General features: G+C 35.2%; 1 protein-coding gene across 1 annotated transcript in view; it reads left to right on the forward strand.

The window, feature by feature from the left end:
- LOC117342584 (protein unc-80-like) overlaps positions 1 to 23,303 on the forward strand; it is a 56,471-nt gene that overhangs the window by 21,521 nt on the left and 11,647 nt on the right. The window contains 26 exon segments of the mRNA XM_033904782.1: positions 697 to 883; positions 3,222 to 3,353; positions 7,213 to 7,347; positions 7,713 to 7,813; positions 8,049 to 8,135; positions 8,389 to 8,472; positions 8,605 to 8,673; positions 10,373 to 10,471; positions 11,197 to 11,293; positions 12,016 to 12,077; positions 12,079 to 12,138; positions 12,699 to 12,884; positions 13,146 to 13,190; positions 14,818 to 15,002; positions 15,593 to 15,722; positions 16,468 to 16,536; positions 16,780 to 16,887; positions 17,202 to 17,312; positions 17,606 to 17,763; positions 18,138 to 18,356; positions 19,953 to 20,163; positions 20,360 to 20,439; positions 20,701 to 20,824; positions 21,080 to 21,119; positions 21,705 to 21,760; positions 22,240 to 22,287. Coding sequence (XP_033760673.1) covers positions 697 to 883; positions 3,222 to 3,353; positions 7,213 to 7,347; positions 7,713 to 7,813; positions 8,049 to 8,135; positions 8,389 to 8,472; positions 8,605 to 8,673; positions 10,373 to 10,471; positions 11,197 to 11,293; positions 12,016 to 12,077; positions 12,079 to 12,138; positions 12,699 to 12,884; positions 13,146 to 13,190; positions 14,818 to 15,002; positions 15,593 to 15,722; positions 16,468 to 16,536; positions 16,780 to 16,887; positions 17,202 to 17,312; positions 17,606 to 17,763; positions 18,138 to 18,356; positions 19,953 to 20,163; positions 20,360 to 20,439; positions 20,701 to 20,824; positions 21,080 to 21,119; positions 21,705 to 21,760; positions 22,240 to 22,287 — 2,883 coding nt within the window.

The following is a 23,303-nucleotide window of genomic DNA, read 5'->3' on the forward strand; positions in this document are numbered from 1 at the left end:
ACATGGAATAAAATATATATTGCTACTGACAATCTCTTAATCTTCCAAATATATAATATATATATCATAGATATAGAATATAAAACATTGCCTTCCTACAAAGAACAACTGAGGGTAAGTAAAGACAAAATAAACAGATCAGTGTTTAGCACTTACATGTGTATAATAATTATGGTATTGTTAGACCCATTGAAATCATAAACTGTCAGCAATTATAGACAGGTGGTAGTTGTGGTTAAACTTAATTCTATAATTGAAAACAAAAATTGTGTTATGTTTATTACTGTACAACAAAGGTCATATGCCATGCAATAATGTTATTAAAGAAAAAGGATATTAGGTACCCTTACGGCTAACATGCAAATGAGTCTTATCACGGTGGAAACAGTAATAGTGATGTCATATTATCATCGACTATATATATAATGACATCATGTACAATGACAACATGTACATTAGTCCAATCATGATCTCTAGTGAAAAAAATGTGCTCTCCATGTTAGTTTCTGTACAAAGAAAAAAATCATTGAAAATATATTAGCAAATTTTAAAATTTGTTCAGTTCTGAATGAAATTAATAGAACTTTCCATGTATTCAATATTACATGAACATACATGTTAGATCCTCATAATAAATGCTACAGACACCTTAAGTTCTATTGTCTGTTTTAATGAATTGTTTTATAACACTGTCAGAAATCCTTAGTTACTGCGACAACCACCCGAAGGAAGGAACAACAGGAGATGATACGGAAAGCTCTCCAGGCAGAGGAGGAGAGGAAACGTGTCGGACGTGAAAATTTCCCCATGACGACTGTCTCCATTACCCAGCTGGCAGCCTATGAGCCGGCACTTCACCATGCTGGGGAGGAGCATGAAGAAGGTATAAGGGTACTTTGTCTCACTAAACAGAAATTAATACTTTAATTGTAATGCATTATTAAGTGTGACTAACAACATATTAACTAATAATACAAACTGTACTAAAATTATACAAAATAAAAATATTTATTGAATACTAAAAATCATATAGCAAGTTAGCAACTGACTATGTCAATCCTATATTCTATAGTTATATTTATTTAATGCTTTAATCGATATATCTTGTCTTCCTTAGATACTTACATATTAATCAAAATATTATTTATCAAGCTGTTGTATTTTACAATTTATGTTGTGATCAGTGACATACATTTATATTTTTTGCTTACATTTAAAAAAAAAAAATTTTTGTTATGCATCAATCAATTCTTAATCTTTCAATAAAAATACTTTCATAATGAATTTTACGGAATATAAATAAATGATAGCATGAATGCTAACAATGTTCCTTTGTAAATTTTATTAAAAACTTAAATCTGGCGACGAAATGCAGGTTATTTGCACTACCTTAAGTTGGTAGAATGTTTGTGACACCCATCCGTCTGTTACCCAATCCCATGTTGCTTTCTCCGTTAACACTGTTGAACAAACTGTGTTTGCTAGCTGTTGTCGTGATTGACCAATTCAATATTGTACCAAGACAAGAGTTACCTTCCCTTAGAAATAATGTATTTTACAATAAATAAAAAGGAATTTCTGTGTGGTACTTACTGGAATAATGCTTTAAAGTGATATCAAAAAATAATTATGATTTGAAATGTCTCCTGTGATGAAATTATTGGATTTCTTGGTAGTGAAACAGATTTAAGTACATCTATTTACTGCAGAAATATCTCCAGAAGTCAGGGAATTGAAAAAACATGAAAATTTTACCTCTAATGATTGGCACTCTCCAGATGACACAGGAGAAATTGTCACCTTACATGTTTATTCACTAAGGCATGTGATATGTAGAGGTTTTCATAATGTGATATGTATTATTAATGATACTAATTAATGACAATAACTGAATTTATAATCAGAGAACAATACCTAATATTATAACCATATGTTATCTAATACTGGCTAATTAATTACACCATGTAAAACATGTATATGAATCAATGATTACTTAGGAGAATTGGACATGAGGTGTTCTGCTGGGCAAACAGAAACTTTTCAATGACGTAGAATGGATTTTTAAGTATTATTTGCACTGTTGACAGAATCCTTTAAAAATCTGTATTATAATCAATGGGAACATGGAAATGATTCCAGTTTATATATACATATCTGGTGAATAAATCTCTCTATCTTGAACTTGTGTTAATTATGACTCACACCTTATATGTAAAATAAAATTGAGACGTTTGGTCAGGGATAAGTGTTATGTGGGAGATTTTTTGTCTGGGAAACATTATTTCATTAAAATTGGCTATTAGATTGCCGAAAAAGTTTAAATAGCGGAAATGATAGAAATATGACATTATTTTGCATATTTTGAAAATAAATTAGAAGCAATATTTTTGAACTTAATGTACTATAGAAATTAAGAACACTATGAAGTAATAAAAGGACTTTTTTTAAAACTTTATTTGAAAATTTATCATTATAATGAAAAACATGTATTTCAGGAATGGAATGAAACAGAGACAGGCTTTGGTATTTTATCACAAATTTTTGGAACCATTTTTTTTTTTTTGTCTGTGACTGTAGAAGTACTTGTTTATATGCCTATATGTCCAGTGTTTTAAAGCCTTTTCAGACTTTGTCTAGTTTATGTAATGTGTGTGACAAATATGTGCTCGCCCCCAATCCCAGAAACCATTCCACCCTTCGTCTCGCCATTACAGGGATATACAGAATGAGAAGAAGGGTGGAAAGGTTATCCTGATCCACTCCATGTCCAATTCTTCCAAAGTTTTGTTCTAACCTGAATATGATGTTTACTTATCAAGTGTGACCAGCCTGAGTAACAGAGATCATCGTTGGGAAAAAAATCTTACACAAAATTGAAGGATCGAAAAATAATATCTGCTCGTCATTTTGATAATTATTGTGTACAGTGAAACATGTCAAATCAGACATCCTGGGGAATCAAATAAATATGTTGGATTAGACTGGGTGTCAATACATGCAGGTTTTGATAATAACATTTAAAAAAAACAATACCAGAAATTGCAGAGTTTTAGCTCTGTATGTTTGATGACACAATATGTCAACATATTCCAAGTCGAATTAAACAAGCTCAGCACAACGTTTGTTTTTGAATTTTTGATGATCTCTGTAGTAGGCTCCCTAACCTTCCTGCGTCCACTCCACATGTAATGCACCTGCTTCTGATTTTGTCCTACCTATAGCTATCATACCTGAGGAGCTTAACTTGGCTGCACGGCGTGTTTCCCTTGCTCCTGTCAATCGTGCTAACGTCCAAAGTCGTAGCTTGTCCTGGAGAAATGGTAGTGTGCATTGGGCCAGATTTTTACTTGAAGGTACAAACACAAAATATGTTTATTTGCTCTAAATATGGTAACGTGGTAGTACTCAAGGGAGACTACTACCGGGTTGTACTTATATCTTTTTATTTGAAGAAAGTTCAAATCAGTCGACATCCTGGAGAAATGGCAGTGTGCATTGGGCAAGGTTTTTACTCGCAGGTATAGAAATTTTTTTTCAAATTACATCAAGTTAATGAATTAATGTATGTATAGTTTGACTATACATTGTAGCATCAATTAATGACTGTAAAAATCATATTTCTTTTTTTTAAAGTTGTTTCCAATAAGTAACAGTACATGTAGTTTGTTATCCCGTTTTGATTTTTTTTTTTAAGTTTCATGTCTAAAAGTGATTATTTTCCATCAGCTTCTTCAGGTTATCAGAATTTCAGTTCAGAAACCTGTTACTAATTCCATTGTTGTAAAAGGAATGATACAAGAATTTTATAAAATGACAAAAAATATTTATTGTATATTTCCTCGATCAGAATCTTTGAAGAATAATTCGGCATTAAAGAATAAAAAAGGGGTGTTGATCCACAGATCAACTGTCGAATCCACAAAGATGTTAGTGCTGACTTTTTGGTGATTATTTAGTGAATCTTCTATTTTGGTAAATGTACCTGACCCGGACACCTATAACCCACCATCAGTGAGAGTGAGGGCTTCACTGCACTGCTCCCACACTCCATAAAGTGATTATATACCCTGTACACACTAACGGCGATACCACACCCTGGTCTATGTACCCTGTATACACTAACAGTGACACCACACCCTGGTCTGTGTACCCTGTATACACTAACAGTGACACCACACCCTGGTCTGTGTACCCTGTACACACTAACAGTGACACCACACCCTGGTCTGTGTACCCTGTACACACTAACGGCGATACCACACCCTGGTCTGTGTACCCTGTATACACTAACGACACCACACCCTGGTCTGTGTACCCTGTATACACTAACAGTGACACCACACCCTGGTCTGTGTACCCTGTATACACTAACAGTGACACCACACCCTGGTCTGTGTACCCTGTATACACTAACAGTGACACAACACCTTGGTCTGTGTACACTGTATATACTAACAGTGACACCACACCCTGGTCTGTGTATCCTGTATACACTTACAGTGACACTACACCCTGGTCTGTGTACCCTGTATACACTAACAGTGACACCACACCCTGGTCTGTGTACCCTGTATACACTAACAGTGACACCACACCCTGGTCTGTGTACCCTGTATACACTTAGCGTGACACCACACTCTGGTCTGTATACACTAACAGTGACACCACACCCTGGTCTGTGTACCCTGTATACACTTAGCGTGACACCACACTCTGGTCTGTATACACTAACAGTGACACCACACCCTGGTCTGTGTACCATGCATGTACACACTTACAGTGATACCACCCTGGTCTGTGTACCCTGTATACACTAACGACACCACACCCTGGTCTGTGTACTCTGTATACACTTAGCGTGACACCACACTGTGTACCCTGTATACACTTAGCGTGACACCACACTCTGGTCTGTGTACCCTGTATACACTAACAGTGACACCACACCCTGGTCTGTGTACCCTGTATACACTAACAGTGACACCACACCCTGGTCTGTGTACCTTGTACACACTAACGACACCACACCCTGGTCAGTGTACACTGTATACACTAACAGTGACACCACACCCTGGTCTGTGTACCCTATATACACTAACAACATCACACCCTGGTCTGTGTACCCTATATACACTAACAGTGACACCACACCCTGGTCTGTGTACCCTGTATACACTAACAGTGACACCAAACCCTGGTCTGTGTACCCTGTACACACAAACAGTGACACCACACCCTGGTCTGTGTACCCTGTATACACTAACAGTGACACCACACCCTGGTCTGTGTACCCTGTATCTCTAACAGCGACACCACACCCTGGTCTGTGTACCCTGTACACACAAACAGTGACACCACACCCTGGTCTGTGTACCCTGTATACACTAACGACACCACACCCTGGTCTGTGTACCCTGTATACACTTACAGTGACACCACACCCTGGTCTGTGTACCCTGTACACACTTACAGTGACACCACACCCTGGTCTGTGTACCCTGTATACACTAACAGTGACACCAAACCCTGGTCTGTGTACCCTGTATACACTAACAGTGACACCGCACCCTGGTCTGTGTACCCTGAACACACTAACGACACCACACCCTGGTCTGTGTACCCTGTACACACAAACAGTGACACCACACCCTGGTCTGTGTACCCTGTATACACTAACAGTGACACCACACCCTGGTCTGTGTACCCTGTATACACTAACAGTGACACCACACCCTGGTCTGTGTACCCTGTATACACTAACAGTGACACCACACCTTGTCAGTTTGCACCTGTCCTCTGTCTAATGTTGCAATGTAACACACAGTTATGTGTTGGTTCGCACCCTATACTATATACTATTGTTATTGAATGCACAATTAATCATTATTATGAAAGTATGTATGTTTATTGATAATATCACTGCATAAAATATATATTTCCCATGCTATGATGCACAATTTATTATAGAAATGTATTTATTAAACATATATATGTTGATGTGTCCCTCCTAATAATGTATGCAGCTTTCATTTCATGCAGTGTTATCTATCACTATAAGCCTTGTACATAACAAATATACAAATTAGGAAAATAGACAAAAAATTATAATTAGAATATATGTATTTTCCTACTTTGTCAGGTATGTATGATGCTGTTATGACAAAAGAGGAAAGGATTCTTTGTTCAGCAAATTTACAATGAAATCGGCATGAAAATTACACTGCATATATACAGTATACTTTGATTAATGCAGTGTTTTCGAATATATATCGAGTATTTATGACATTAATCTGTGGTATTAACACATTAAATTGTGTGTAATTAAAACGCAACAAACCTTATACAGCATGTTTTATTGTGGAATGTGTAAGGATAGATTTTTTCAATCAATGCCAACACAACCAATTGTAGATCTAATTACTTTTTTAAAATAATCACTAACATTTTTGTATCTAAAGCTTTACATTTCAGCAGTAGATACAACCAGATTCTAATTGTATCTTATTTACTAAATGAAAATGCATTTGATTGAAAATGTAACCTCATATTTTAAATTAAAATTTATTTTATCAGTAGGCAGTGTATTTAAGAATATTTCTCATGTAATGCCTCAATCGTCGTAACTATTGAGTTGCAGTCAGTGCTCCCATTCTGACATTTTAACTGTGGAACAATTAGTTATAAACATGCACCCCTGTAGCCTCTCTCAGCAAAGGTATTTCATCTGAGCCAGTCACACATCGTTTTTTTTTTTTTTTTTTTTTTTGGCACACCTGAACTGTTTTCACTTAAAATCTTTATGATGCAGAGACTTTTTTGGGAGCATAGTGAGTGTATGCTTTATTAGTCAAGAGAAATATTCATACATATGTTAATTATCCAAAAATACGGTATAATGTACTGTGCATATTGGTTCCCTTTTGTATATACACAATACACACTTGGTCTACAGCATACAGAATGTCTACTACAGCCAACTTTCTTTATGACAAATTTTGGGAACAATGATATCTACTCTATTTTTCCCAGGAATTTATTTTTCATGGAGACCATGGGATGTTAAATAATACTTATCATAATAACCTCTTGTTGTTCCTGATTTTGTTTCTTTCAAAGTTAATAGTACTATCTCACTTACATTGTGTCTTTCTATGAATATTAAGGATGTCATACTAAGAGGGATATTGACATCAATAGCATGTTTTATATCAGGTGAAGAGGATCGCACAGAACACACACATCACATGCAGCTGGCTCAGACATTTTTCCCATCATGCATCTGTGCAACAGCATTACCCATACTGCATCTGCTGGATGACCAAGATGTCAACTCAGATGGCATATCAGGTATGTCTGGTGATTCTGTGTAGTATATGAAATTGAATGTTTTGTGCTCTTTTAAAAGTAGCTTATGGTAAAAAAGCAAAACCTTTTAATAATTCTAAAAATGTATATTGATAAGATATGGCAGTATATTAAGGTTTTGGTTTGTTTTTGTTTAACATCCTATTAACAGCCAGGTCATTTAAGGATGTGCCAGGTTTTGGAGGTGGACGAAAGCCGGAGTACCCGGAGAAAAAACCACCGGCCTACAGTCAGTACCTGGCAACTGCCCCACGTAGGTTTCAAACTCGTAACCCAGAGGTGGAAGTGTATATTAAGGTCTGAATATGTAAATTTAAATGTAACAGTATAAAGTGTTTGTGTTACAGTGGCTGAAGTGGCAGAGAAGGTCATTTGGACGTGTATCGTGGAGGATCCCATCCTCTTTCTCCGACACTTCCTGGAGAAACTAACACATAAGGACAAACAGGTCTGCCAACTATTAACTGACAATCTAAAGTATTTAAGATCAAGGTGTCAAATATCCTATTGAATCTAAATGTCAAATAGATCAGCAACATGATCCCCCTTTTATACACCTGTCTAAATTTGAGGGGAGTAGCATTCGAAATGTGCGTAATACTTTCGCAGTATGAAACATGACAGAAACGAATGCATTATTTTCAAATTAATAGTAAAGCATTTTGATTATATATCTATTGTAGGAAGAACTGCTGTACCTGTTAAGGAGGATGGTGCTGTACTTCCAGGACCTGCCCGCCCAAATGGCTCACTCACTCTACAACTACTTGGTATGTACTGTCACACATACTGTTATGAAGTTGCCGGTGTTAGTAAAATTCTATGGTACGTCCACAGTCTCTGTCAATGTGTAACATATCTATTTCAGACTGGCTATGTTATGCTCTGTGTCTGGAAGCTCTGTCAATGTGTTACATTTCTATTTCAGACTGGCTCTGTCAGTGTGTAACGTTTTTCATTCCAGACTGGCAATGTTATGTCGTATATCCATAGTCTGATAATGTGTAACATTTTTCTTTCCAGACTGGCTATGTTATGTTCTATGTTCGGAGTCCTTGTTCCGGTAGTCAGGAGGCAATCGCTGGGGCCCTCGGTCTTATCTGGCAGGTAATAAGAATTTGTCACTTGTTATATACATGTCCCAGTTTATTTGATATTCACAGATTTGATTTCCATGATTTCTGATTTCTGAAACACTGCCTCTGGTATAACTTACATCCTGTCTTGTCTATATTATAGGTGATCCCCAGCGTAGATGATTTATATTTCAAAGATCTGAAGCAGACCCTGAAGAAGGAACAGTGTGATGTAAGTACAGAAGAGCCCACTTATTTGCATATCGGTTATTTGAATATCCCGCTTGTTTGCATAAAATTCTCAGGTCCCGATTTTTTTCTTCTTTATCTTTGTATTTTAATCCCGTTTATTTGCATCGACTAAAACACCGACTCCCGCTTATATGCATATAAAAATTCAAAAAATTTAAAAATTTGAATTGATTTTAGGGTATTTTTGTGATTTTCCCGTAATAAAAGTTTATGAAAAGTTTTTAACTTACATATTGATTCGACACGATGAACAACGTTATCTTATCATTGATTCATACTTCGTCATTAAAGATTACGTTCGATGCATCGATATCGACATTAAGTTATTATCCAGACCATATCAGTAGCAATGTGCAGAAGAATTAATGAATGAAATATTTATATGCCTCATCTTTTGATGAGATTTGTTTATTTATTATAGCATCGATTCAAACCTGTGTTCTGTGTACTTGAACACTCGCTGATGCAGGTTGCGATCGCCATGATTGTTTACTAGGCGCGTTGCATTGTGGGGGCATATGTGTAATGAACGACAACTCTTTGTGTGTGTGCGCCATTTCCCAAAACAAACCCAAACGACAATACACATCTCACGGTCATTTAAGACAGTCTATTGATTAAGCAGTTCATCATCTATGATCAAACAACTAATATACTCATAGCAGGAACAAAACGCATCTCGAGACGATAATGAATGTTAATTGAGACGATCACATTGTACATCGTAGTGCCAACCCACGCGTGTATGACCGATGTCGGACCCAGAGACTCGGAGTGACAAGTAGTAAACGATGAAGTGTATGCAAATATTTGTACATTTACAAAGAATAACAACCCATGTATTTCGTATTTACTCTTATATTTTAAATTATGTTTTTTAAAAATATATTTTTAATGCAAATAACGTAAACAATCATATAGCGCCCATTTTGTGTACCAACCTGACGATCTACATAGTAAATAAGAGGGGCCAAAACCCAACTCCGCCTATACGAATACTCCGGTTATTTGCATATTTCATCATGGAAAAAGGGCTATGCAAATAAGCGGGTTGCTCTGTAGTCACATGTTTCACAGACACTTGTGAAATTTAAATTTACCCAGTGTGAGTTTCCCTGTTCGATTGTAAGTAGGCAGATTCATATATCATGGGTAATTGAAAATGACACAAGATGATATATCTTCTGTTTGATTTTGTCCTCTACAATTTCACTTTTAAATCAAAACATGAGAAAATGTACATTTTCTGATTCATGTGATTAAAAGTATTTCAAATTTGTTTTCATTTTATATGAGATTTTACGGAACTTGTCTCAGATATTAAGTTTTCATTCCCCGATATAAAGTGTATGAATGTATCAAACAATTCAAACTTTAACAACAAAGACCACAAGTATGTCAAGCCTGCTTTCATAGGACATTGTATGTGATAATTAGAACATTGTATACATAATTTACATGTTGAAGTTGTGACATGGGGATGTTAATATTAGACTGATATTAATTACATTTTACATTGTAAAGATGTTTTAAAGAGATAACTACAACATCTGTTTAATTCTCACTAACTTGTACACAATAATATAAGTATCTTTTAGGGGAATACTTCAGTGGAATAGCTGTAATGAATTTGACACATTTAAAACTTAGTAGATCATATGGACTTCTCTCTCTTGCAGCCATACATCATGATATCAGCCAACGTGCCCAGTGCCAAGAAGATTATAATTCATGGCACTGACCAAACTGGTATACCATCGCAACTTCCCATACATGAGGTAAGTATGATGTGGGGTATACTTTATCTATCATGAATAATAACAAAACTCACCTTAAGACTGGATTTGAAATTATTAGGTATTGATTCCTGTACAGAGAAAATATGATGTATATCACATAATGATACATGATCTATATGAATCTGAATTCCTTAAAGAGTAGTTTGGAACAATGTAATCTGTCAAGGCCCAATTAGTACTGACTTTGTCTGATTGGAACCTGTGTTTGTCTTCTGTCGTGAAGCAATGATGTTGATGATGTGAATAACTTAATATTACTCACGGTTGAAAAGTAAAATTATCATGAATTTAGATAATGTTAGTTTAATGTACCAGCTCTACCAGTAGGTGTAAGATTTTTTTTTTATATAAATAGCCGAATCATAACATGAACAAGACACTTGCTCAGTCGGTTAGATTGCCGAACATGTAACCTCAGGTGAAGATCCGAGGTGTGTGGTTCGAGGCTCCCTACCCATGTTGGCCAGTCTGTGTTGTAGTGGTTGTGTCCTTGGGCAATACACGTTTACCCTTATTGCTCTGGATGGCATGCAATAGGCCTCCCGTATGTTGTTCAGTGAAGTAGTCACCAACTACTACAAGGAGACTCAAAATGATTCTGGCTGTTCACTGGGCAATAAACCCAGTTAACAATCATTCAAACAATTGTACATATATATTTTATATCACATACTGAATCCTTATTTTACATGTTTGTCTGTCAGGACACCCAGTTTTCCCAGATTCTCCAGGAAAGTCTGGATTTCTTCAATGTCCCGGAGGATGAATATCCCTCCTACTTCCTAGTAGATACCAAGTCAAGTAAGTTTTGTAATGTTTCTATAGGTTATTCACAGTGATATGGATTATATTCATTTCAAGACATTAATTTCCTTTTTGTTGTAGTTATTCATTAATTAATGTGAATGTATATAAAGATACATGGTATGTAACCCTTGTAGATACAAACTAATATACCGCTCGGCTAGAGAGATCTTCTCTTTAGCTCGATTGGTTGATCTCTAGGGAAGTCATTGAAAAATATATGATTCATCATGACTTCTGTTACATATATGATGGAATACAAGTGAATGGTTTTGAGACAAGGTTGTTGGTACAAATGCATTACAATCATCTAATTATACCCATGAAAGGAGGGGGTCATATAGTTTATCCATGTCACCTCCTGTCCTGACCCGTCCCGTCCCATCTCGATGCAATGTAACTAACTAATCTCCGGAACTGTTGATGTGATCCTCACCAAACTGTGTTTCGGGTTGTCCAGTGGCAGCAGGGGCATTTATGTCTTTTTCATTTTCTAGTTTTATTCTCCATTTATAAATTTCAGTTTTAGAAACATCTACAAACAAAAGAGTTGATATTCTAACTGCTTATTTATACAACACTAATTAGCTGTAAATGATATTTGTATCTCTTCTCATAACTTTAATGTAATTGTTTGATTTAGGAGTTTTTAGATGTCTTCAGTTAATGTTGATGTTAAACACAGTAAATAAGACATATTGTTCTGATAATATTTTCAGACCAGATCCACAACCTAAACGCGTACGTCCGAGATTTCTACTTCTTCAGGAGAAATGTCTATCCCCCAGCTGAGTCTGGTCAAAATGAACCCTGACCATGCCTTACAGAGTCTGGAGAAACAGGTGGGGCTTTGACTGGGAGAATATCCATCTAATAATTAAAACTTTCACAGGCATCTAGTACATATTAATATTAGGCAGTTCATTTGTGTACAATTTGGATATTTTGTGAAATTAACAAGAGAGTAATTATTTTTGATAAAAAACAACTTTAATGTTTTTCATATGATATAACCTCATTAGGGTATTCCAGTAAAATCTGTATCCCGTAGACTCAAAGACTCTAGTAAAAATAAATTCTATGCATGATTGGTTATGGAGAAAATGCATCATATTATATGGTTCTGTTTGAATTGATTTAAATATTAATTTTTTTCTGCAGATCCTGTTATGACCGGTAAATTGGGATTCTAAATGATGTTATGTCACAAAATCTACCATTTTTAGTTTGTTCAATACCTGTATAAATGTTTAATTGGAAGGAGTAATATAAAATAATCTGTCCATGCTTGGGCTTGAACTAGTGACCTCCGAGCGGACATCCTACCGCTAGGCTTAAGGGAAATTCCCTGCTTACCTGAGCTAGTAAAGTGATCTTATGCTCTCCACTTTTACACTTGTAGGCATTTATCCTGAAGTTTGTGGAGATAGGAAAGGTCTTGTTTACACATTCGGTGCTACAGAGCACAGCTCCACATCAGATGCAGAATCATGTGTCATTCTTACATGAAGAATTTCTGAAGCAGCCGTCATTTCCACGCAAAGCTCTGGAAGCAGAGTTTGGACTGTACCATGGAAAATGGGGGGAGGTAGGCTATGAATCATACCATTGATGAATATTACAATTGAAAATGATTAAATGGAGTTGTCAAATTAAAAAGTTAATAATAACAGCTACTGCTTTACTCATATCAAACTGACAATCAGACATCCGTAAATTAAAACTTTATCAGAAATACAATGTTAAATTTTGATTCATTTCAATAGTCTGTTTAGAAAGGCAAGGAAAAGAGTATGAAGAATGCTGTTGTTTTAGACACTCATTCAGATGTATGTACTCTTTATTACAGGAGCTGTTTGGCCTGGATACTCTACACAAACTCTCTTGGGTTAAGGTAACTATTTTCATTATACTCTCTACATACAGTCGAACCCGGTTATATTGAAATGCTCGGGGAATGGAAAAATACTTCAAATTAACCGGTTTTCAATATAACCGGGATCCAGCCTTTTGCCGACATATTTCAGTACCGCGCTACGTCAAACAACACACCATTGTTCAAAATAGTTGATTTACTTAGTCGGTATTTACAATCGGTTCCAAAATAATAATAGTTTCAAAATTTATTAAAAATAATGTTAAGTTCGACGAGAGAAGTCTTCGACTGTTGCTTGTTTTTGTTTATGTTGAGTTCCCCGACACACGTGAGAACAGTTTCCGGTACATCCGGGCTACTTAAAAACTACCGTCTGATATCGGACATGTGCGTCGATGATAGATAGATTTTTACGAATTGTTTGAGGGTCGTTGTTAATATCTTTGTTCTGTTTACGTTGTTATCATTGTCTGTCAAATCCCTAATAATGGCCTCGTCATTTGTAATTGTCTCGCGTGTAGTTAAATGAGAGTCAATTTCGATGTATATATGTAGCAGAAGCCAAAATTAGCTGTGTCCCCCCAGGTATGTTCGTAAACAAATACAGATTCATGCTCATAACGAACGCATTTAATGATTAAAAGTCACAATATATTTGTATGGTGAAAATCAGAATTTAACTTTTACCTATCTATTGATCGGACGCACGTACCGTAACGGCCGGTAATTATATAATGTAATCCAGTCGTGGCGGCTTTCAATTTAAGCGATACAAAAACAATGTTTGCATTGCCGGGGGCAATAATTTCCTTTCAAATAAACCGATTTCAAAATAACCCATGAAACAATACAAAGACAAAGAAGGCATTTGGACGGGGATTTTATTTCACTTCAAAATAAACGATATTTCAATATATCCGATTTCAAATTAAGTGGGTTCGACTGCATATGATAAAAGACCCACATTAATGTGTAGTATTTCTTTTATTCCAACATATAATTACAGGAATACATGTTGTATCACAATTTGTTCGAGTGTAATCTCTCTCTGACATTTTCCACCCTGATAACATTGTACTGTTGTCTCGTAGCCTATTTGTTTTACAACTTATACATTTATTTAGTGCTAAAATATAGAAACGTCAGCCATATGTAATATGCTGCCAACTTAGTCAGCCATACCCCAGTAAATTTAATACTGCCAACTTAGTCAGCCATACCCCAGTAAATTTAATATACTGCCAACTTAGTCAGCCATACCCCAGTAAATTTAATATACTGCCAACTTAGTCAGCCAGACAGACATTCGCACATTTATATTCGACTGATTAACAGGAGACTGAGAGGTACAGTGTATTCACGAAATACTAATGTGAGCTTTGCTGTCACAAATATCATTGTTATCCCATTAAAACCACAGACAATCCATTGTTTGGTGGTAAGTATGTAGCCAGTTAGTAAAATTCTAAGCATTTTCTACTGACTCTACTGGCTATTGAAAATTGCCCTTTAGCAATTTCACAGGTAATGATATTAGTAAAATAAAGGTCTTGGGTTTGATTCCCTGGAGAAGCAAACTGTTACCTTATAATGATTAATTTGACATGCTGGTACTAATATCAGAATTCTCTTCTTACTACTGTAGTTGATGTCGGCCATCTTTAAAACAATGACAAGTACGTTTTCCTGGACTAATGACCTCCAGTTGTTCCTGAACGTGATAAATGGTTGTGTGATCCTACACTGTGAAGACACTGCTCTGCTCAGGTTCTGTCTGTCCACCCTCATCAACACCTGTCGACACTTCAAACACATCTTCTCCATGAATGGGTAAGAAGTTGTGCCTCTGTCGCAAGCTTCTGCAGTATTGAAATGAGGATGGAAAGTAATAAATCAGTCCTTTCTATACATGTAGCTACTGGTCTAGGGACAAGGGTGATGTTCATGATAAGTGAACATACATGAATGCAAATCCTTGAAATTTCGGGGCTGTAGGTATACATTTTTAGGTTGCATAAAATGAATGTGTATGATAAAATAACAAAGATCTTTGAATGGTTTTCATTGCTTTGTGACATTCGTTCCATGTTGTTTGTGTCATCATTAAACCTGTGTTATTTCTTGATAATTAGATTAAACTTTGTTATCAACAAGCTGGATGTTATAAAAAATATTCAAATAGGTAGTATATATGACAGTTTCTACTTTGGTATTCAAGTAGGAGAGGTTAACTTGTTACCTGCATAATATTATAGGCCCACATCGGTACAGGGAAGTAAGTAAACTACATTTAAATATGTAGATATTATTAGACCACCTGTATCAAGAAATTGAAAACAACAATTTATAAAGTTTGGGTGTTTTGTTTTTGATATGTTCGTAATTTTTTCCCATCAAATTTTGACATAAACTCTGAACAGGTTCCTGTACCTGATGCCTACACTGCTGAAGATCTACAGTAACAACCAGCCTAACCCTGTCCTGTGTCAGGCTATCGAGTATGTTTGTAAACAGTTCTACATCCTACACAGGAAACCATTCATCCTACAGGTCAGTATTTATACAATACATTGTTACATTTAAACATATTGTGAATAACAACAAAAATAATTCAGTCAAACCTGCCCTAAAGTCCACCTGGATATAGCAAACTACCATCTGTAAAGGCCACCTGGATATAGAAAGCACCTGTCTTTAAAGGCCACATGGATATAGCAAGCACCTGTCTATAAGGGCCACTTTTGTTTTTGCTCAATGCCTTTACAGATTGGCTGTATCTTATACAGTGTGTTTATGTTAAATGAGACAATAACAGATTTTAAAATCGGATGAAATGGAAGAAAAACCTTAATAATCAAAAACAATATCTCATTTCAAGTCTTTCTGAAATTTATTTAGATCATTGAGAGAATAGTTATTGAAATATCAGATATATCTCCAAATTTATTTGAGTCTGAGCACAAAATGTGTATTAGAGGATGAGTATGGTTTACTGGGTCCAGATGTTCCAAAAACAGTAAGAATATATTCTGCTACATCAGTTTCACTTACTCTGTAATTAGAGATCCAGGTAATGTTATACATTCTCAAAATAAGAATAGGGTTAGTGACAACCAAACCACCAGGCATACATTTAATTTCAAATGATACAAGGAAATATTTCCCAATGAAATGAGGATGACTTTAAAACCTTATGGTACAGTATTGATATGCCATTCAGATTTTACCTGCAGAATGATATTTTTATTGGCCTCAGTTTAGGCTTACTTGTGTTATGTGTTACTTTCTGTTGTAGATGTTTGGCAGTGTCACCCCATTACTCGACATGACCTCTGAAGACACAGGACTTGTAGATTGTAGAAAGGTAATTTCAATTTGAATTATTCTAATTGACAAATTATAAGCTAGTAGTGCATTTCTGTTGTCAAAGATCTTGAAAGCTTAAATAAAAAAGAAATTACTCCATAATTACATAATTAGATACAACTACAATGTCAAGGATTCTTCCTTTTAACAGGAGTAAAACCTGTTCAGCCCAGTACCAGTGCCCCAGTATCTTTTGTACTTGACCAATATGAAATTGTGTATCTTGATATCCTCCTTACAGGTGCAGCCTGCTTGCCTCTTCAAACTGCTGCTATCCCTTGAGCGTGACACAGCAGATAGTCTGTGTATGCTGGAACTCATTCAAGGAGAGAAACCACTCCGTGCTCTGGTAGGTTATCCTTCATAACTAGGTCAAATGAATGGGGAAAACCCTAACCGAGTGCCGAGAATCAAAACAGGATCTTGGACATAAAGCATGCTTCCATTGTCAGTTGATTTATACTGACCTGCTCCTGTTAAAATTAGTACATTCTACATTTTAGTTCTCCCAGTTTGGATTCACTCTTACTATTCAGCAGCTTTCTACAGTATGTGCCCACTGCATAAAATTCATTTCATCTGTAAAATCAAAAGAGCAAGAAATGTTGTTATTAATAATACAATGTTAATACACAACTTTGATAGTTTTATTTATTGCTACAGGATTTCTGTTATGAGAATGACCCGGACCGCCTGGAGATGATCGAGGTCATCAATATGTGTGTTACAGTGATTGGCTACGCTCCAGACTCCTTCAGGAGTGTTCAGATGCTTGTAAGTCTTGTTACTTCAGCAGTCATCAGATCCACAATAAATAATCATTGTTCGAATTATATCTCAGATTTAAAGGTTTACCATTTTCATCTCTTAATTAGTTGTTAAAGGGAATGAATTATATCTCAGATTTAAAGGTTTACCATTTTCATCTCTTAATTAGTTGTTAAAGGGAATGAATTATGTCTCAGATTTAAAGGTTTTCCATTTTTATCCCCTTAGTTGTTTAAGGTAATGAATTTTTGAGTCGGAGGAGACTTGAGGTGTTTAACCAATTCTGTGTACATTTTCAGACTGTACTAGAGGTGGTGGTTACACGATATCTGGACCATCTTCGTTTGGAGACAACACGCCAGGACAATCCACCTGCAGCCCGAGCAGAAATCGGCATCATCAACAACATGGGAATTTCCATCCGAGCATTGCTCAGTTGCTGTGAATACTTCACTAGGTATATGACCTTTTCTGCTCAGATAGAAAACTGTGTATGCTTAAATTGTTATTTATGCAACTATCAGATTGTATTTGTTACTGCAATGGACCATTATATAATTATATCGGTTTTATGAAATCTAATTTTAATCAGATAATTAAAAACATATGATTTATTTCATTTTTAGAAAAGAAATATGATTTTTTTTTTCCAATTTTTATTTTTTACTCTTTTTCTAATTTTCTTATTTGTTCATTTATTTTCAAGTGGTTTGGTTGGATTTTATGTTTACAACGTCTATTATGTTACTAACACTAACTTTATTAATAGAATTGGAAGGCTGTCTGACACCAGCCACATCCAATGTTTTTTTTTCTTTCTGTTTATTTTAGGGGGCTAGGGGGTGAAGGTTTTGACTCGTTACAGACTTATATAGATGTTTCCAGCCTCAGAGACCTTAGAGGTTTGACTGCACACTTTTTCAGGAACATGAGTCTTCCTCAGCGTCAGCTGGAGAGTGACAAACCAAATGTGAAGTCTAACCAGAGTAACCATTCGCCTCTGGGTGGGACCAGTTACTATGACGACAGGGAGGACTCGCATGCTAGCTGGTATGAAATTCATATTACAGTTGTTTAGGGTTTGACAATATTTCATCTTAAAGAATTGAAAACAAGCTAGGCTATTGTGCCAAATTGTATCTTTTACTATCAGTTGTATTTGAAGATCTGTTATATTATCAGTTATACATTAAATGCCTAAATGGCCAGGCCAACCTCGATCGCCTTTTTTTGCGGATGTTATTTGGCTGAGTTATGGCCCATTGATTGATGAGAAATGTAATTTTTGGACATTTCTGTGCAATAATGGCAACAAATATTATCAGATTTTCTTGAAACTTAGTAACAACATTAAATGCCTAAATGGCTTGGCTGAGTTTGATCACCACTTTTCGCGGACGTTATTTGGCAATATTATGACCCCTTGTTTCACAAAAATGTCATTTATTGCAAAAAGCTGCTTTTTCTACTCAATAACTTTTGGAAATATTTTTCAGCTAGTTCTCTTCAAACTTTATACAAGGACTCGACTAAGTTCAATAGCTTTGGTAACATCAGATCTAATTATGTCAGCAGCATGAAAATTATATGTTCCAACCTAACCACAAAAGAGTTCACCTACAATATGATTACCCACTCACAAAAAATAGAGGGGGGAAAGCGGGGGGAAGTGTAAATTCTACAAATTAGCTTTTTTATACAAAATCCAGACACAAATGATTTTAAATTTCATATTGATAATAAAAGCAGTGCTTATATAGTTTAATGATCTCTGAGATTGAAGAACTGATTCAGAATTTGATGAATTAACAAGTTGAATGTGTTACCTTCTATCTACACCTTATTTACTCAGGGTTATGTTTTCTCAGACTTCAATAACAGTGTCTTATTACAGTGCACATTTACATGTTTTCAGTCTATTAATTTATGTGATAATTATTTATCAACCTAAATAAAGGTTTCATAAAATCATTAGGCTATATTTAAAACATTAAAAACACCTGGTTATTTTCAGATATTCCAGATTTGTAAGGTATATAGTGAAACAGATTGGATCTTAATGATGCTTTGTTGTTACCATAATTGTTCGTACCTGCTGACTTTATGCCCCCGCCATAGCTAATCTCAGGAGCTACTGATGCAATCCTCACCAAACTGTGTTTCGAGGTGTCAAGTGGCAGCGGGGGTATTTATGTCTTACAGACATTTTCTAGTCTTACTATAAAAAACCATTCAGTATTCTTTGAAATTCAATATTAGAATTAGTAAATTTATTGAATAATGAGGCTATGCACCTCCCCATCCAGATTTTGACATTTCATTTGACCTGTTTTGAGTTTTCTCAGTCACCTCCTTTGAATATTCCTTTGTATCTAGGACGGACTGTCGTCATATTATCAATGGAATATACCCAGTCATCATCAGATACCTAGAGTTGATTGCACTTCACAGCATATTGTTGTGCAATCAACCGTGCATGTCTTTTATGAAGTTGATGAAATTGGGATAGTATGTTTAGGAAAGGTAAGCTCACTTTTAGTGACTAACAGTTGTATGCAATCATGCTACACTTGTAAATAAAGAGTTGTTAGATAAGTAGAGGAATGTTCTGTTACAACAGACTCTATCCCCTATGTATGTTTACAGTCGTCACATGGAGGAAGGTCGTAAAAAGGTCTACACACAAGACAGTGAGGACATGGAAATGAGAACAGAGTTCCGTAAACCTCGGGACTCTCTCCTCAGTGTGGTGGCCGAGTTTTATGCCACCTGTCAAAGTCGTCTCAAGGAGCTTCGCAAAATGTTACAGGACCCTTCCTTCAGACCTCCAGAACTTCTGGATCATAAGGCACACAATGTAAGAACTCCTATTTGTTCATTCAATAAATTTCAATAAAAGTAAAAATTTCTATAATAGCTAATGTAAATGTAGACAAATCCAATTGTAACCTTTTTGTCCACCATGTAAGATCAAACACTTTTTATTTATAAATTCTTTTTTAATATCTTAAATTTTTATAATTTAAGATTTAATAGTCAAATTTTGTTGACAGAGATTGGCTGAGATCGCCAACACACTGCTGAAGCTTGCCCCCTACGATCCCGATACTCTGAGGTGTACAGGCCTACAAAGGTAATTCAGTCTCGATGATTTCAACAATGGCAATTAGGAAGTCTTGATAAATTTGGGAGTTGTACAGGTTGAAATACTTTGTTTATAACTAATAAAAAATATCTTAACAGTTTTTTATTAAAAAAATACTGTAAAAAACTTTTAATGATTTTAAGCTTTTAATCTTTAGTATTAGAAAATAGTATGTCATTTTCAAAAATTGATTATGTACATATTAGTTTACATATATTGAAATCTTTTGGTATACTTTATTTCCTCTAGGTACATGACAGAAATTTTGCCAATTACTGACTGGAAACAAGAGGCCATCCGACCAGGATTGAATCTGATCCTCCGACGACTTGATAGACTATTTAACAAGATTTCTAAAAAGACTGCCCTTAGAGTAAGAACATATGGTTTATACTATAATTATACACTAAATACATTTCCCTCAGTTATAATACAACTTTCTCCAAATTTTTTTTTTTTCTTCCTGATGTTGACGGATAATGATATAAATATTATACAGATATCAATATAAAGCTATTAAAGTCTATTAATTTTTAAAGTACATATATGGATAGTAATTTCAAGACGAGTCTTTACAAAAGTGACATGATTGTAAAGGTTTCTGAACAATATGTGTTTTTTTTTAAAGAGACAAGCGGATTGGGATGCAGCTGCTAACCTACTAAAAGGTAAACATGATATTTTACGGAAAATATTTTATAAATAAAGAGCAAATAACACTTGTGCACATTTTACCTCATCAACTTTTATACAGCTACATTTTGTTGATTAATAGGTAAAATTACTGAATTCATGTATATAAAAGTCAGATTGAAAGTCCCACACGGCTGAAGTCTTTAGAAGTTATCTCTTTTTGAGGTTGAATTTTAATGTTAAATATTTAATATAAGCTTAAAGCTTCTTTTACACGATTTCATATTTGAAATTTTTTTTTAAAGTCATTTTTAAGTCCGTTTTTTTTTCTTCTTTTTTTTCAAACATGCCACAATTATCACACCGTCATACACTGGATGTTTTACAAATTTTCCTTTTAACTTTGAGTTTTAGTACTAGCTACTCTACTCATTTAAGTCTTATCTGAATATACAATATATTATTTATGTACCATATTTTTAAGTTCTTTTTTTCTTTTGTCTAATTAAAAACTTGTTCTCACCAACAAAGGGACTTAACTTCTACACCTTTTTTTTGTGTTTTACAAGTGAATAAATAAAATGTGTTCACCTGATTCTTTATAATGTGTGGTGTTGTAGGTGTATTTCTCACACTGAAGAAGTTCCAATACATAGCACATCTCCCACATCTGAAGGTATCAATGTGTAATGCATGTGCTCCCATGTCTGCATGTTCTAAATATAAACTACCCCGGTCACAGGTCACCGAGTCCAGTCACTGGTGCATGTGTCTTTTGTTTTACCCATCCTTTAATTATTTTTTTTTTTTTAATATTCTTTGGAAGTGGATTTCCATTTTAAATGTGACCATTGTTAATTCCCCCCCTGGTATTTAGTTTATATTCAATCCTCTGTGTGTTTCATGTCTTGGCCAGATTGTCTATAATTAGGATTTTATTATGTAAGAAAACTTTCCATAGATTTAATGTAGACTGCAGACATTATTTTTTCTCGTGCATCAGGGCCCTAATGCATGATCTCGAGCTCAATGAAGAATTATTTGAGCTACATAACAAGGATACCTTCAGACTAGTCACAAGGTAGACCCTCACGTGTTTAAGATGCATTATAAATAAAAAAGCTGTTGGTGTTACAGAAAATACTTGCTTTCCAGGATAATCCCGCAGATAGAAGTCAAAGCCATATGTCTAATATACTACAGGTAAAATGTCTCCATATGGATTGAAGTAGGCTTTGCATAAACTGGTGTTAACACTTGAGGAGTAGTTTAAACAGTTGTATCTAGCATGATTGGTACTCATCACTAGCTGAATCAATTGCTGACCCAATCAATCTCTGACCTAGTCAACTGTGACAGTCAATTACTGACCGAATGTCAATCACTGGCAGTGTCAATTCCTGACTGAGTCAGTGTCGCAGTGAGTCAATTACTGATTGTCAATCACTGGCAGCGTCAGTTCCTGACCGAGTCAATTCCTTACTGAGTCAATTCTCAGTGAGTCAATTGCTGATGTATTCTATTGTTGACTGAGTTGATTCCCGAAGTGAGTCCAATCACGGCTGAGTCTATTGCTGGCTGAATTGTGTAGTATTTCTTTTTTTTTCACTTTATGTAAGAGCATGTCATTCCTAATGAAATCCGAAGCATTATGACTTCAAAAGTAATAAACTTGAAAGTCTTGGAGGAACTTGGTAAATATGATAGACTAACAATAGAATTTACAGATTTTAATGTAGACTGGCAATTCATTGTGGACATATAATACCCAAGTAACTTTGTAATGCTTTCCATCGCATGTATATGTTTGTGATTCCATAGAAACTTGCAATTGTGATTCCATAGAAAATAGTGCAAGTTAGTAGTAGTTGTTTGCTGTTTCTACAAATAATCATTTCTTTATGAATACTTACAGAAAAGGTAAACAATATCTCCAACCACTAAGTGAAGTCACCTTTCACACTCTTTAAGGTGGGAACTAGACTTCTGTGGTGTCATGTACCTGTTAGTACTGTACTGTTGATTTTGAGACTGAAGTTTATTTTTGGCCCTATATAGTCAGTATATATGTTTAAATAACAGTGTACAGTCATTGGGTCAGAGTTATCTCCCCCTCCATTTCTACAGATTATTTCGAATACACTGTCAGATACGTAATACACATACATTGTATATCTAAAATGTAACATAGATTTCCTGTTCTATGATATCCTTATACA

Source organism: Pecten maximus, chromosome 2, assembly GCF_902652985.1.
Source record: "Pecten maximus chromosome 2, xPecMax1.1, whole genome shotgun sequence".
Lineage (NCBI taxonomy): Eukaryota > Metazoa > Mollusca > Bivalvia > Pectinida > Pectinidae > Pecten > Pecten maximus.